We start from the raw sequence: 18,086 nt of genomic DNA, 5'->3' as shown, positions 1-18,086 counted from the left end.
AATGCAGCACTGCAAATAAGAACTGACAATATGGAGTGCACATTGTTTGTCAGAAACATTTAAACCAGTCATCATGTTAAGATTTAAATCTTGGATTTTAATCATAATAAGTTTTGAATTTCTGAATAATAAATAAAATATCATTAACAGTATTGTAAATGTGTGCCAATCGGAGTAAAATAAAATTATAAAAGAGAGAAAGGAAGAGATAGAGAGAGAGATGTCGGAGAACTGCTATCATGGAAAATTGAAAATATCTTGTGTTTCCTGTCTGATTTAAACTTTTTAAAGATAATATTTAAGATAAATGTAATTGTAAAACTTTACCAATTTCTTTTATTTATTTTTTTCATTAGATTGCCAATCTGATAATTTCCGGATCCATTGTTACACAAGTAATAGATCGAGACGAAAAAAAGTATCAATTTTGAATCATATTAATGACTTCCTACGTTAATTTCATAAAGTAAATAGCCTAGTAAATTAAAACAATATATACGCACATAAATATGTTTAAACAATTAATGTTTTTATAATTCAAAAAAATAAAAAAAATTATAATAATATCATTATTTGAAGTACCAGAATTATTCAAGATTGCAGGAGATATCTTATGTACTGAAATGGGGGAAAGATCTTTTTCAGCAACAACAGTAAAGTCCCCCCCCCCTCTTTCTCCCAATCCTGTCTTATATTAGGATGTCGTCATTTCTACAGAGTAAGCATTTTATTCATTTTCCACGATTATAAGACATAATCGGGTCTAAAAACTGATTATGATATCAAAACAGAAAAAAAATGTAGATATTTTTCTGAAAAAAAAAAAAAAAAACAGAATAGCTAAACAAAATTCAGTCTCCGACAATTCAGTATCATATAGTGTAAATACTGAATAATTAAAAAAAAGATTGTTTCATGTTATCAGGTTAACGAATTAGAACTCAATTATAATAAACAATAGATAAGATAAAAATTGTATAGACGCAGAATTGACAATGACAACTAACAGTTGCGCAAAAGATTTTTTTTTTTATAAAATCCGTGCAATCGTTTTTGTACTTTTCACACTAGATGATTCCTCACAAACGGTACTTATAAATGAAAAAAGGTAAGAGCATTTATGTTGTATTTGATTATCTCTGAATGTGTAAGACTAGTAATTTCATTCTTTTTCCACTGTAAGATCAAATATATTTATGATTATTGTAATCAATTTTCAATAAAAAAAAATCACATAAATCAATGCTGTCAAAAAAATAAAAGATCTCTGAATAACGAAAGCAATTTTTTTACAATCTTTTCTAATATATATTTAGTCATCAGTCTTTGATAATAATAAAGAAATAATGGCAAGCAAAAAGAAAAAAAATGAAAAAATCGATTGGAGTGCACTTTGAAATTTCAATTTGCTCTTCAATTTAAATCGTAAATCATAATTTTATACTTTGACAATTTTTATATCACAAAATGTCAATTGTAGCTATAAAACATAACTTGAAAAGTATGAAACAAATACCGTGGCAAGGTAAAGCTCCAATATGAAATAAGCCCATATTTTTCTAAAATATGAAAGTGATATAAGAAATCAAAATTCTTTCTTTCTGAATCATAGGAATTCCCTGCAATAAGAATACACAGCCAGATCGTTTTTCTCATATGACCCCTTAAATGCTAATTGGTACGTCATTAACTTGTGCATTTTCCCGTTTTTTCTTAAAAAGTTGCAGAAGACATCAATTTTCAGTGGAATTTTCTTTCAAAAAACATACTATGCCACCGTAGCCCAGAAAGATTTTGAGATATGTGATTTTGTGAAAGTGAGCGACGGTGACAGGCACTACATTCTAATGGGAAATAGCACAGAAATGAGTCATTTGAGGCTTTGCTGCATTACACTTAGAAATGTACCAAATTAATGACGTCATAATTCCAGAAAGGTCCTCCTTTATGCTACAACATTTTTAATGATTTATCATATTCATCTACTAAACTGTTGTTAAAGCCAATTTCACAACTTTTTAAAAACATTTAATTTTTAGGCCACAATAAAGCTCAAACCGTACCTTTTTTTCCTTGCATGGTTAGTTATTATACACAAAAATGCTTTATGAAAAGGCGTTTTAGTGTGGTAAGTTAATTCGGCTGTTAAGCTAAAATGATCGGCTTATTGAGTTTTGTCAAACATACATTTATACGCGGGTTTACTAAAGTTACAATAGGATTCAACGTAAAAAAAAAATGCGAAGCTATAGTAATTCTTTTTTAAGTAAAATTGTTTGATTCATCATTCTTTGTATATTATACAATATCGACATTCAATTCATTCTGGCGGGATTTACAAATTATGTCATTTTTAAAAAGAAAATGCATCACAATAGAATTACATTTTTTTTGCTATGAAGTATAAGGGGAAATTGAGTCTCACAAAATTATAACAAGCTTGAAAAACTTTAAAAGAAAACGCTACAAAATTGAAAAATTAAAAGTAAGCAGGAAGGAAACTAGTTGAAAATGCTGGCGGTGGGATAATGATATTGTATTTTGTTATGAGCCCTCACATCTCTTTTCATGCACTGGGGAAAGGAATAGACATACAATTTTCATTCTATGAAGTATTAGTATAAACGTACAAGTTGATATTTTTGTTGATTAACGTTCCTCTGGAGAATTTTTCACTCATATGAAGAGGTCACCACTTGCTGGTGGGGAGCTGCAAACACTGACCTATACTCGTCCCCAGCTCCGAAGGATCCTTTTCGTACCAGCATCTTCTGCGGCTCGGAGCCTCGGTCTCGTCCGAAAGGCCGGCCTCAACCTCCCACAGTGGCGTTCGAAATCGAGACGTCAGGATTTACTTTTACTCCACGAATCTAGAGGAGACACTCTTCCACTGCGCCAGCCGGGCGACTTATAGCCATATTAATTGTGCTTCATACATTTATCTTAAATCAATTGTAACATTTCCGATTTAAATTAAACAAAAAACAATAGTTAAAAATATATAGGTTTGCAAACGATCTTAAATCAAATCCGATTAGATGTTTCTTATATACAATCATATGCATTTGCTCTAATTTTACTGCACTGCTTAAGTTTATTGAGAGAAAAAAAATCATATGACCTCTCAATGTTTAATTTGAACAGTTCCATGTTACTGGTATACTATTTCAACATGAAGATTATCATCAATCATTGGAATTACTAGCTTTTTTTTAGTGAATGGTTAATACATTTATGTTTTTCTGGTCGTGAAGATAAACGAAATTAATGACTTCACATCAACGTAATATAACGTGGTGATGAAAGTGTAATACGTTTGCAGGAAAATTTTAAAAAAATATTTATTTATTTTTGCAAGAAATTGAGCTAGAACACATATTAATATTTTTGTGATAGATGGATTTTAAAGTTGCTTCACCGCTTTATGATTAACATGAACTTTAACTTTCAATTGTCAACTTCCCTTAATTTTGTAGCAATGCTCAAAAACCTCCATCTCTGATCAGATCATAACTTTTCCGAAAGTTATTCCAAGCAATCTAACACATAATTTGAAAATGAGGACAATTTTATAGTCAACTCATTCAAATCTGATCTACTGTACAGATTTTGATTTTTATTTCTTTTGCCAATTTTTAAAAATTAATTACATATAATATTTAATATGATACTTCATAAAAGGTTGAAATTTGGAGCATGGGGATATAGAATTGCAGGATGAGTTGGATTTTTGACTCCGTTGTCTTTCCATAGAAAGTAAACAAACATGTGGGGTTTTTTTTTACGTATTTGTCTTTGTATATTTATAATGATTAGTTAATATTTGAGTAATTTTAGATAAAACAAGTACCATCAAGCAGACTTAAAAAAGTACTCTCTGATAAAAGGGATATCATTTCATTTATTATATGATTGTAGCGAATACAGCTGTATGATACCTGCGGAAAATACATGCCTATTGCATAGATAATATTTTGTAAACAGAACTACATATATGATAATATACCATATCAAAGGAGTCAAGGTTATAGATAACAACACTTCCTGGTTTCTATATGATGAAATATACACTTGGGGGAATCGTCTTATAACTTAAAGGAAAATTGGAATCCATCAGCTTTTAGAAAAATCAACAAACAAATGTTGTATTACTTTTTTCACTTTTACAATAATTCCTCTCGATAAATAAAAACGGCTTGATAATATATTTATTTTCAATAAAAACGAAACTACGAACATTTTTTTAATTGTCATTTGTCATTAGTGTAATTACTTTAGTAAAAAAAAATACTCTTATTCTAAACACAAATAATATGAAAGAGATGAAAACGTTGGCATGAGTTTTTCATTGACAACATATATGTTGTCTTTGAAGACCTGGCCTTGGGGCCATACACAAGTTTACTTTTGATTTAAGTTTCACTTTTTCCACTTTATATTCCTTTGGTAAAAGTGAGACTGAAATCAAAACAGAGTTTGTTTAAGTTGTATGGCCCCAGGCATGGTTTTCCAACATACTGCTTGAATTTCGATGGGCACTTATTATTAGTCTTTATTAGCTGACTAATTTTTTACCGGTATATTTCTATGAAGAGGTGTTCTTTCAAAAAGGCAGGGTCGTTAGGGACAACGATATGGGATTGTAGGCAAAGCAGGGTCAGACAGGGGAATGACGAACTTTTTTTGAAATTTTAAGGGGAAAGTTATAATATCCTATGATTATTGTATCTTTTCTTCCGTTCCTTTAATTGTCTCATTGTAGCAATATTTTTCTATCCATTAGTCACTTTAAAGGTGTAAGAAGACCATATGCAGTAATGGTCACAATTTTTATGTTATGGATACCCCACTCTCGTCCGAGATTTCAACTCTTGATTCTCTACTCAAGAGTTTACAATTCTTATGGTGCTTACAGATCTAATCATTTAAATGAATGCATGTACATATTTTTTTTTATTTTCAGAAATTAATTTTTTTTTTAACTTCAGTGTATATTCTCTCATGTTTTTGTAAACAATTGATGATAATGTGAAAAAAACGAAAACCTATCATGGATCAAGAAATTAAATGTGGATTTTTTTTCTCGCAAATTCAATACTGAAATTAATTTTTCTTTATATTTAACAGGATAAATTAATGACTGGAATTCATTTTTAAAGATTTGAATTAAAGCAAGCATAAAAATTTTACTGAACACGTAAAGGAGATTAACACTTCTGTGTTATTGTCTGACGTCACGGCGTCAGACAGTACTAGATTTAACCAGGGCTTATTTATGCAGTCGTTCCATGAATTTGTTTAGATAGTTCAATGGTGGAAATTTCGAATGCATATAAAAGACGTTTGTAGTTTGCCCCAAGAGGAAATGAGCTTTTAATCTTCTATTTACATTACTGGGTGATTTTGTCTTTAGTATAATCCGTGCTTTCATCTTCGAACATGTCCGCTTCAGTTCTCTTAAAAATGTCCTATTATAATAGATCTCACTGTTATTTTTTGTGTTGTTTATCAAAGAATAAATCATTTTACATGTTATGGTTAATTATTTTATTGCTTATTTTCAGTAAAATTGTACCTTTGACATTGATTTATCTATAAACATCAGGCACTTAGTCAAATATTTTCTCTTAGTTACCCTGCTCCCATATTGTAAAATCTGTTAATACAGTGAATGAGAAAAATGCAGTGAAAACGGAAAAAATGTCTTATTTACGTTTAATTCTTTATTGTGTAAATAGATTTGCAGGTTGGCTGAAATGTTAATTATTTACTCTTATCCAATGATAATATTTCGGACATTACATTGTAAAAAAAAAAGTTTGCATCTTCTTGTTTCTTTCCTATAGATACTTCAGAATTTCATACATCAATTATGTAACTGTGTTAAGTAGAGAATCATTGTGCATTAGATAGTTTGAGAAGCAATGAAAGCTCTCAAGAACAGCAGGGGAATGGTCAGCATGTGTAACGCTCTGCCAAGATTGTTATCCCCTTTAAACGCGTCCATTAAGTGATCAAAGATCTTCCCATTGACTTCATTTACAACCTTCATTTTAATCTGTTTGTTGAATAAAAAATCAGTTAGGTTATTTAACATAAAAACATTATTTGAAAAAATGCAGTCCCCAGGATCTTGAAACATCTTAAGTTAAAGTCAAAATCTTTATCTTATAATAAATTGAGGTGGAAGAAATAAGACGTCAAGCAGAAAAATTTAAATATTTTTGATATTGTTTCACAGAGGTGTTGTTATGTGCAAATTAAAAGAAATAAATTCCATAATTATTAAATTTTTTTTGGCGATTAAAAATTTTACTTAAGTCTACCTGGAGCCATTAGCTTAAATTAAATGTTCTTTGTAAACAATATTGTTTACGCATGGTTTTTGAAAGATATATTAAGAAATTATATAACATATATATTATTTCTTTCCTCTTTATGAATTTAAGCAAATCACGTCAGACAAGCTTTTTAGGAAAGCTAATACTTGTGATATATTTGATTTAAGATATAAAAAGTTTGCTCGTTCATATGATATTCTGTTTGGAAACACAGTTCCCTGAATTTGTTTCTTATTTTATAATTTTATTCTTAATATGATAAGTGTAGCAATTAGTAATGCAATTTAAACTTTTATTACAGACCTTAAAAACTGAAAATGACATCATACAGGCGAATGCAGAACTCAATCAACTGTACAGGTATCTTAAGATATTAAGATAAGATATTATCCACTACACTCATTGTACGCTTACGATGCCTTATCCTTATTTATGACGGTCTATGAGTATAGCAGCCATGACTACACATTAAATACATCTGTGAAATATGAAAGCCATAGCAAGCTCCCACTCAAAAGTTACTGGGAAACGCTTTTTGCGGACAAACAGGCAGACAGACAGACCAGCAAATACTTTTAAAATACTCCTGAATCTTCGAAAATAGATGTCGATTGCTCCAAACACTTTGAAAATGATATCAAAAAGGTCGTCGACAGACGCCGTAAAAGTAACATTTTATGCGGTAGTTTATAAACTATTTCATAGCATAGTATTAGCCAGATATTTTCTACCGTATTACATTCCTTTAAACTTGCATTTTGCATTTATAGCCGTTTAAAAAAATACAGGTATAGGTTTATAGGTTTAAACCAATTCCGGTCTTCTTATCATTTTAAAACAAAGTGATCTTGATTATTTTTATACAAAGTACTTTGATGGAATCCAAGATCATTTATTAATTACACATATTTGAAACAAAAAACCGTGTGTATACTAAATGTTATATCAGACAGGCAAAAAGCAACGGTATCTAATTAGTTTGATTTTTTGTCTATTTTAGAAGAAGAAAACATTGAACCTGAAAGAATGAATGGTTTGTAAATGCTTACTGTATATCATATTTTTCTCTTATAATGCCATGTACATGTATAAGAGATACTTATATATAATATGATCAGGTGAGAACAATTTAAAAAGGCAAAGTTTAATTAACTACATATGCAATAATTGTCCTGCATAATGAAATCAAATGGTCCCATGCTTTGGGCCCTTGAAATGGTATGGTTTTATAAAAAAGTTTCCAGTTTATATAAAGAAGTTTATACAGATAAATTTCATTATTCTCAAAAAATAGTCAAATCTACATACAATGAAATATTTGAAAATAACGAACATTATTCAAGCTCAAAAGTCCAATAAACAATACAAATTAGGAGCAGAACTACCACAGTACTCTTAAACATCAGAGATGGAATCAGGCACCAATGGAGGAGAAAACATTCGCTGCCGACCGGTCACAACCGCCGCGTGTTCCTTGTCATTGTCGGGAAATATAAACGAAACAATTCGTCGACATTTCTGTGTGCAAATAATGATCTAACAATTATTATGTGAAACATGCATTTGAATTATAGATAGCTTGTGCCGACAAAGCCATAGTATAAACCATAGGACTAACGAAATGATGACTTACGTGTCCGGCCGAGTAACAAAAGTATCCCTCCACATACAATTTATTGCTACATCAGAAAATCGATTTTTTGTAGCATTGATGAGGACGAATTTGTTTTGTGTGTGCTATATTACACAAAAAAAAAGTTTTTCATTATTCAATATTATTGTCATACATTGTAACGAGATTTGTCATTGGTTCATATGACATCACGTGTCAAAGTGTATAAATAGGGATAAACCTCGACTTCCTTATCATAAACTTTCTAATTAAAAACTCGGATAGACCCGGACTTTTAAATGCACCAACTCAGCAATAGCATTTCAATTTTTAACATTCACAAAGAACTGCGAACGATAGTATCATTCTCCCGCCTATATAGATACAACCAAGTCAATTTTCGATAGTTAAGATTTTCAAATGATCTTATGAATTATTATATTGATATTCATATGGATTTCCTGATTTTACATATAAAATGTAAGAAAATATTTAAGAAATATTCATATCTAAGACTATTATAATAGAAACTGGTGATGCTTTATAGCCCGAGTTCAGTGGAAAATATCGCCAACCCCCATTATTTCTAAAGCAGGATTTAGGGATAGTCTACTAATTAGCTCTGGTATTAAGATATGAAGCAAAAATCTTGAGCTGTTCTTTGTATTGAAAACATATTTTATGGCCAAACTGTCATCAATCGTCAATTAAATGGTTGTAAAATGAAGGCAGGAATCGAGAGTTAGCGTGCGTATACACAGTTTCAATTACTTATAAAAGATACACGATGTCATTAAAACAGCATATTTTGTTTCGATGTTTAGTGTCCATGTGTTAAGAGATCGGGACAAAAACTTTATTCTTTTTAAAAATTAAATTTGTTTTGTATATCTAAAAAAATAATATAACAAATGTAGAGTATAGAATAATCAGAGAGTATTTAATGATTAACATGTAACATATTCCTTTTAATTTCAGCGGAAGGAAATTTGGAAGACAGAAGAATAAATGGTTTGTAAATATTTTTCTGCTTATCTTACAAATTACATCAAGATCCTATATATTTCCTCATAAAGCAATGAATGAGGACGCAATTGGGGATTTATATAGAATTGAAGTGAAGGGAAAATTTTTTTCAAACGTCTCATGTGAACTGCGTGATATGCAATACTTCCATTATTGTATTATGGATACAAGTGGACACATACTTCGGTGAAATCGCCCAAAACATTCCAGATTTAAGTGTTTTCATATTCATCTTCATCATTTATTTTATCTTTTTTGCATCGATTAATTTTCGATTTTCCAAAAAATTGTGTTTGCAATACACCCCTCGCAGCATAAAGTGATACGTTTGAAAGCAGCTATATTGAATTCAAATTATTCACAAAAATAATGATTTGATGTTTGTCTTTGTTTAACGTCTTATTTAGGAACTTTTCATTCTTATCAAGACAATGCTCCTTGCAGGTAGAGGGCTTAAAAGTTTTTTTGTACTCGGTACGCGAAGCCATCGAGCAGTAAGATCGTTTTTTTTTTTGTACCACCATCTACTGCGACACGTGACCTTGATTAATACTGTCTCATCCATAGGGCAAGTTTCTATGTCCCAAAGCGGGATTCGAACCCGCGTCATGAGGATCAATTTACTTCACAACTCTAGAGCAGACGCTCTAGCACTGCACAACGTGGGGGACTTCCATAACTTGTTAAATAGTTCAACTGCTGTACCTTGAAAAATATATTCTGAATTCAGTTTATTTACAGCTTAGTAGACTAATGCCTAGGTCACATTTAAGTCGATGGTCGGGCGACTAAATTTTTATGGTCTTGTCTGCGAAAAGAACATGATCGGGCGACACGGAGCATTCACATTACTTCTTAGGGACACCGATGACTTGGATAAATAACACAAAAAAATCTTTTTTATTTAGAAATCAGCAATATTTTATAATATCCTTAATAAGTTAAATATTCACAAGTTGGCCAATTTTTTTAATCGTCGCCCGATCATCGAGTTCTGAGCTACAAATTGATTTTAACCGTCGGCCGAAATGTTCAACACTCTTACTGTCCAACGACGGACGACCGACTTAATAAACTGACCGCCTATGGTCGGACGATGATCGAAGGTTGGTCGTCGGATAACTTCAATTGAAGAAATCGGCCACCGACGTAGAAAAAATTATAACTTGGACCGATGGACACGAAATTGGTCGGCCGACAAAAAAAAAGGTCAAAATCGGCCATGACAACGGCCGATGATGTGACGACTGTCACCCGAAGAATCCCATTTTTGCTCCAAAACTCGTCGGCCGTTGGTCGTTTTCGGAAATGTGACTGGGGTTTAAAAGAAACACAAGACCCAAACAGGGTAAACTCGTTTTTTGATAATAGCATATTCTCTGGGATCTAAAAATATAGTATTTTTTCAATGAAAACAATGTGGCACTTATGAAAGCACAAGGTATGTTAATCAAGCAGTATAAAATGATTTATGAGTATCATTTTCTTTATTTTTAGAGGAAGAAAACGTGGAAGGCGGAAGAATAAATGGTATGTAAATACCTTCTGAATGTAACATCTTTCATATTCTTATACATTTAATGCTACATGTGAGACAACAAAGGGCGATTATATCTAGAATATATGTAGGCTTAAACCTTAAAAATTTTTAAGGATATCTCGTTCCACTATTTCTGACCGTGTTGGGTGGAATTTTAAAAGTCTGAACAAAATACAAAGTTATGCTGCTTTATATATCCTATTGATCCCTAAAACTGTTTAAAGACGGCTCACCTCAACCATGTTTGACCAAGTTACAGACTAGAGTATCCTTCCATACACAATCAATGTAAGGATACATAAACAAGACAGTCATTACTGTGCAATCAGACACCAAAAATGTCTATTTTTCAAATTAAAAAAGCAATGTTTATTTGATTGTTTATCGGAATTAATTCTTTTTGTAGAGGAAGGGAATTCGGAAAATCTAGGAAGAGATGGTTTGTAAATTTAATGTCTTATGTATATTACATCATTCATATTTTCTTTAAATACATGTACATGTATGTGTATAATTGTATTAGTGTGTATGAGGCCACAAAAATGCAGATAGAGAATGTATTTCAAAGTTTAATTAAAAACGAAGTCACCTTGTGTCAACTGCATATGAAATGCTTTCTCTGTATTATGGATACAAGTGTTGTCATTCTTTGAGTCTTGGAAAGTGAAATGATCACAAAAAACTTCAAAAGAACAAAGTTCAATATTGCCTTTTTTGCACTGTTAACTTTTCTCCAAATCTAAAATTGCTTAATTTAACAATGCATTAAATATCATTTAGAGCTGTGGTGATTGCATGTCTATAGAAATTGCTGTAATTTTCTAGCATGTCAATGCATTATGACGTCAAAAAAACTTCAATTTCTTCATATTCTGAAAAAGTCTATAAAAACAGCACATTTTTAAAGCTAAATTTCAACCTCTGATCTAAAATATGAAACTAGTAAACGATAGAACCGTTTTAGGATTACAAGACATGTTATATTATTTAGATCAGAGGATGCACTCATATTATTTTCCTTCTCTGAGAGTACTCAAATATACATATTTACATTAAAATTCAATAACATTGCAATACCATGAAGCCTGTGTATCAAGACCTGAAGATTAAGGAGAAAAATTTTAATAGAAAATGAAGTACCAAGTTTCTACTTTATTTTGATGTTTAAATTTGAACATAAAGTGTCAGTAAAAAAATTGGTATATCTAAAGAGCCGCTTTATATATAAAGTGAACCGATCGTTTTGTAGTATGTATTGTGTATGGAAAACCATAATTGTAGCAATTTTCTTTCTTGAGAATTGTCAAATTACTTTCACGGTTCCCCACACATTACATATTTATGATTCTTTAAATCATGGAAAGGGATTTCGTTAAGAGGTTCAAAATTTTACATTATTATCGTGAGGAATATTTACGACGATTCAAGATTGTTCAATATATAACAGTACAAATAGTGTTTACATTACACCATCTTATTCAGAAACAAGGGCATGCTCCTAGTGCGATAAATTTTCAATTCCGTTTTAGCGTACCTAAGCTGATGTCTAAAATAGCTTAAGTTTTACTCAATTGAACGACGTGGTCAATTGACCCTTGTTATACTTAATTTGACTAGAGAGTATTCTGCCTCAATAAATTGTGTCCGTGCATGTGGCGGTGACAGATCGAAAATGGATGATTTCTCCCCCTAGGCACCTGATTCCCGCTATTGAATATTATTTTGGGTTTTTTCCCCTGCTTTAGGTTTTTTTGGCCCTGTTTACCTTGCTAATATTTTTATAGACTTTTTTAACAATTATTGGTTATCGAACGAAATATTAAAAGAAATATCGTATTGATATCAATATTATTAATGATGTATAGGTATAATTAAAATACAAAAACTATGATTATAAATCAAGTGAATTAAGGTTTTTGTATTTGATTTGTTTATGCATCAAAACCTATATGTTATAGATACAACAGAATGCACGACATCATCAACTACAGATGGTATGAATATCTTCTTACATAACTCTATAATATCAATTATTTAAATACGACATTCTCTTATTATATTATACATGCTCGTGCCAGATTCAAATACGTCTCAAGAACAATACATGCAATTGATTAAGACAATGCATTTTACTTTTTAGACGTTTTAAAAGTCATTGGTGTCTGTTTGACTGCAATTATCGTATCCTTTCTGCTGGTGGTTTGGTTGCAGTTAATATATCAGGAGGTGGAAACTGAATTTGTGACAACCTGTATGTTAACGATATCTACAGTTCTTGGTATCATTTCCGGAATAGTTACACTGATATGTTCCTGCCGTAAAACAGCCTTTAAATGCATTAACATTAATCTTAGAAAAATGTCATATTTTCTATACATTAAAACCACCGTTTTTACAGTGTTTGCTGTGATAACCTTAATGAGTTACATCATTGCACTGCTTCACCACGTGTTTAATGACTGTAATAATTACACACGAGAAATTAATGTTGGTTTTAATGTACTGGGATGTGTTTTCACTGTCCTTCAATTCATTTGTTCAGTTATATTGGTCACAGATATATCTCAAAAGGGAAATATAGAGAAAATTGCTTTACTATTTCTAATATCTGCTAATATTGGTACATTTTTAGATACCATCTTGACGGAGTCATCTGAAATCTTTCCAGAGTTTTATGAGAAAAATGCGTTTTCATGCAATGATTCTATGCACTACATTCAGAATAGTACAGAGTCATGCATCAAAGTTTTAGACATAGAACACTTCTTTAAAGATTCTAATCCATACCTTTCTCCGGTTGTCATTGAATTCTCGCTTATGGCAATATCATACCTATTTTCAAGACACAAAATCTCGAATAGAAATGAGGAAAGAAGAAACCCTGAAATGTGGACCATGCTTTTTTCGTGCATCCATGCAGCCGTACTGATATTTTTCACTTTCTTTGTTGTTATTACAAAGTCAAGTGAAGAAATATCAGATTCTTCAAACGTATCATACAAATATATCCTTTATACATTCATTCAGCTTTATTTGAAACTTTTCATGTTCGTCATAATATTCATAACTTTTCTTCTGATAAGGAAAATAAGATTCAATAGGAACGATTCTGTGAGAATGGGAAATAATATCAGTTCCATTATATTTCTAACAAGCTGTTTTGGTAATGCAGTGTATCACAGTTTACAAGTCATCGCATTTTCTCAAATTCCAAAAAAATGGTATGTTTGGGTTGCTTTGGGCGAGGGGTGTATGGGAATAATTCTGACCATTTTTCAAACTGTTATTTTAATGCGGTTACAAAAGCTTCCATGTACTGATAACTCTCTACATATAAATGAAGCACAGTCTTTTCACAACCATTCGCATCAAATATGTACGTTTCTCTCAATTGTAAATTGGGGTTTATGGTTTTCGTACAGCTTCGGTGAAATTCGGGAACCAATATTTACTTTACCCATATACTTTTTCTATAAGAGAATGTTCTGGAATGTTCTCACGAAGCTGATTTTGCCACTTGCAATTTTTTATCGAGTCCATTGTGCTATGGACTTTTTAGAATTGAGGTTAGACAAATTTGCATACGGTGCATAAGAAACATGATCCATGAAATGCATGTTTAATGTACTTTGGTAACTATTTTATTTCATTGGCCCATACCTTTCTATGCAAGTCAACATGTAAAAAGGATTCAATGACAATCCTTATTAAATATATAACTTATGATCGTATGAATATAATTGGTTTGAAAATCGTTTTTGAATCCAATCAATCTGCGATGATATTTGTTCAAATCTTTAGTATATTATTTTATTTTGTATCAATTTGTTATTTATTTTAATATTTTTGTCAGTATCACCAATCACTACATGATAATCATATGCCAATAAATGTGCTTATTTGTTTTTAAAAAATGATTTTGAATTTCATTATGAGTCGGACAATATTGTTTTTTTTTAATTCGTACTAAGAAAAATAATACCTTATATAGATGATTTGAAAATCATTAATCATATTCATATGGTGTAAAATAGCTGACTTACATCCATCATAAACACATAACTTTGAAGACTGTAAACATAAGAAGTTTATTATGCAAGCAAAGAAAGAAGAAGGTATGGTTTTAGCTTTATTGCGCTCTAAAAATGTAATGACATCAAAAAGTTTTGAAACTGGCTTAAATATTAGTTAAATAAATGACTCTGATAAATCAGGAAAGAATATTTTTACCATTCTACAAATATGAATTTTTATTTTCGACTATAATGGCAAATTTCAAGGGTGATTTTCCTTTAGAAAACAGTGTCCACAGCCGTCGCCCACGTTAATTTTTTGATATTTTGTGCAAAATTCAATAACAAATCACATATCTCAAGATCTTTGTGGGCGATGCCTGTGGACAATGTTATCTGAATATAAAATTTTCTTCTGCAACTTTTTAAGAAAATAAAAATGCAATCAAATAATTAAAAAAGACTCTGCATTGAATTTCAATTATTAAAAAAAGCATGAGTTTTCATCTTTTACACCAGTTTCATATATATCATATAATATGCATTTTAGGGTTTCCTTAATTTTAATTGTACTATTGTAAAGACTAGACTAGACAGCTGTATTTCCTTTTAAATTCGTTTCTTACATACTCATACCATTGTATTTTGTAAATAATGTTTTGTTCTTTGAAATAAAATAATCAAATAACCAAATATTTGATAAATCTGATATATTTATCATGTATATCATCTACTCTGGAAAAGTTGTTAATGCAGAATATATTGATATATTAATTTAGAATCAGTTCATTATTTCATTGTTTTTGCATATAAAGAAATCATAGGCTTTTTTTTGTAAACCTATAGGGTTTTGAACCTACATTTTATTGGAACATTTTAAAATTGGCTTGCATTGAGATATCTTAATCATTTTAGTTATTAAACGTGAACTGAATAAGTGACAGAAATATAAAATAAAAGTTTATTAAACAAGGATGTATATTATTGGTGTACCTCATACAGTGACTTGATAATTGGAAAAGGGACTTTATGTTCATGAACGAACTATAATTTTTTTGTTAGAGGAAATTGGATTATTTTGTTATTGGAACGATTAACTTTAATTTTGTAAATCATTTTGTAATAGAACTTATCAGAATAGACCAATAAAGTCCATGATTCTAAGTTATAAAATTTGAAATCCAAAGTTATTGTTAAGATTTTTTACCAAGAGTTAAAAATTAGGAACTTTGAAGTAGAGAAGCAAATGAACTTAGGGCTTGAACTCCCGTGGTGCATAGATGAGGATTGAGCCAAAAAAATATCGTTAATGTTTATTTACCTGTAATAATTGTGGTGCCGTGTTGGGGTTCATAGGTCAACGAACAGGCCTTATGATAAAGCGTAGGTTGCATAGTTCCATGGTAATGGTAACGCAGCTAATGAAATGTACTTTTACAATAATCTTGTATATATCAGGGACCATGAATACCCTGTTTGTCGAAAAACGGTACACTTTTGATTATTGGGCATTCTTTTTAAACAATCTTTTATTTAGAAATCTTTTTCGACTTTAAGTTCTATGCTCTTTTGAAATATTTTACTTTAACCAGTCAATAAAGTGCATTGGTGTATACTGCACAGGATGAAAATCCACCATTCAGTCGACTGAATGGTGGCTGAATGGCCACTGAATGGTCACTGAAAGGTCACTGAAAAGACCCTTTCCCGTGACATTTCCGTGATCATTCAGTTGAATCTTTTTATTGAATAATTGGCTTATTTTTTTACCTAAAAATTTTATTTCACTTTTCCTGGTAAAATAACATTAAATGTATCTAATTCCGAATAAAAAAAGTAGGAAAAAAATTAATACAAGAAAAAAAAAATTGCTCCCATATCTAGAATCGAACCCTGGTCTCCTGCTTAGGTGTCCACGACCTTATCAATTACGCTACGACCTCTTGTTGAGAATTGAGGATTTAAAATCAATTATTCTATAGAAATCGATGTAACAATCAGTTCACCTGTGGTATCGAGGAGCTGCGATGTGTATATATCTTGTATATCTTTTGGTTTATTCCCACTTAGCCAAAATTCTAAATTTCTCATTCCCATCTAGCCAAAATTGGGATTTTCACACCTGAGAGGTCACCTGTGTATAGTCTGTTTTATTACCTGTACTTATTACCTGTGGTGTATAAGTTCAATATCAAAATACATATAATAAATACTTGATTTATAACATAATTATTAATTAATCAGGTTCTACATATTAAATTTTTTAAATACATACCGGTACATTCATATCAATATCATTTTTAAAAAGAAAACTTAGGATCACGTTTTATGTAAAGAGAATTAAAAAAAAATATTTTCTTGGGGAAAAGTGAAAAATAAATCACCCATTTGCAGATATTTTTTTTTGGACAATACACTGAAATTATTTAATGTGTTTGGATCATTACTTAAATTAATTAAATCTTTCCAATAAAGAGTTTATACTCAGAATGAAAAGAAAAAGAATTAATTAAGTTACTTAAGTTTGCAGAAATATTTGTACTTAATAGGAATTACATGTATACATGTACTATAAAAAAAATTAATTGATGGTAAAAATATAATATAATCTGATTTATATAGAAATACATAGTTTCCATGCAAAACTTATATTTAATTCTTTTATCAATAGTTTTTTTTTCTTTTTTTCTCCCATGTACGTATAATCATTGACATTTATAGCATTTTATGGTTAGAACCTCAAAAGTTGTTAGGATTGGTTTTCAAACCATTTGTATAGTATTTATTTAAAAAATATGTTAAAACCAATTCTTATTCACACAAAAAAATGTTTGAATGATAAAATAGAGTATCTATTAGAGAATATCTTGCTTTAACATATTTTTTAAACAGAACAGTTTAATATAAGCATATTTATTTCTAAAAAGTTTATTTAAAAATAAACACTTTTACATATTAATTTATCAGTCATCTTATTAATGCTTTTCCATTAATGTGGTATTTTATTTTAATAAATTATTTAATGATTATAATTATTCGCATTTAACTTTTAACACATGATTTCAGTACATAGACTCAAGTTTTTAAAGATATTAATAATACCGTACCTTTCATTCACATGTATTTTTAAAATATCTGTGATGCATGTACAAAGTGCATTAAAATTGACACTTAAATTTTTTTAATAAATAAAAAAAAAATTCAAATCTTAAAAAATGCTCAGCCTCAATATTGAATGATAAAAAAAGAATACAAATTGTTTAACATTTACAAAGTAAAAAAAAACTTAAGAAAGATTTTTTTTTATTTTTCCATTAGTAATTAATTCTAATAAAATAATTTAGAACAAAATGACATTAATTTATTCAAAATTAGAAAAAAAAATTATAATTTCAAATATAAATTTCAGTTACCATGCAATATCAACATTTAATAAGTAAATTTTAAATTTTAACCTATTTCTTGTGGTAAATCTTAAACAGACTATAGGTCACCTGTAATTAATTTCTTTTGTTCTCTCCCTCCCCTTACCTGTACACCATTCCCACTTAGCC

At 30.1% G+C, this 18,086-nt stretch overlaps 1 protein-coding gene across 5 annotated transcripts in view; it reads left to right on the top strand.

The window, feature by feature from the left end:
• LOC134246946 (cartilage matrix protein-like) overlaps nucleotides 1-14,731 on the top strand; it is a 28,310-nt gene extending 13,579 nt beyond the window's left edge. Inside the window, exons 1-8 of one of the 5 annotated variants that reach the window (XM_062729290.1) lie at nucleotides 664-718; nucleotides 6,643-6,701; nucleotides 7,342-7,374; nucleotides 8,932-8,964; nucleotides 10,477-10,509; nucleotides 10,926-10,958; nucleotides 12,478-12,513; nucleotides 12,660-14,731. In XM_062729290.1, the coding sequence (XP_062585274.1) occupies nucleotides 6,659-6,701; nucleotides 7,342-7,374; nucleotides 8,932-8,964; nucleotides 10,477-10,509; nucleotides 10,926-10,958; nucleotides 12,478-12,513; nucleotides 12,660-14,113 (1,665 nt within the window). In that variant the 5' untranslated portion in view covers nucleotides 664-718; nucleotides 6,643-6,658 and the 3' untranslated portion in view covers nucleotides 14,114-14,731. Of the gene's footprint in view, nucleotides 1-663; nucleotides 719-6,642; nucleotides 6,702-7,341; nucleotides 7,375-8,931; nucleotides 8,965-10,476; nucleotides 10,510-10,925; nucleotides 10,959-12,477; nucleotides 12,514-12,659 lie in introns of those variants that run through there. The other 4 variants (XM_062729289.1, XM_062729291.1, XM_062729292.1 and 1 more) reach the window with 4 other exon arrangements.
• The last annotated feature ends 3,355 nt before the right edge of the window (nucleotides 14,732-18,086 follow it).

The sequence above is a fragment of the Saccostrea cucullata genome, unplaced genomic scaffold (genome assembly GCF_032062105.1).
Source record: "Saccostrea cucullata isolate Sc308-1 unplaced genomic scaffold, CSIRO_AGI_Scuc_v1 ctg2128, whole genome shotgun sequence".
Lineage (NCBI taxonomy): Eukaryota > Metazoa > Mollusca > Bivalvia > Ostreida > Ostreidae > Saccostrea > Saccostrea cuccullata.
Note: the sequence above shows the minus strand (reverse complement) of the source record. Positions and strands in the feature narration are given on the sequence as shown.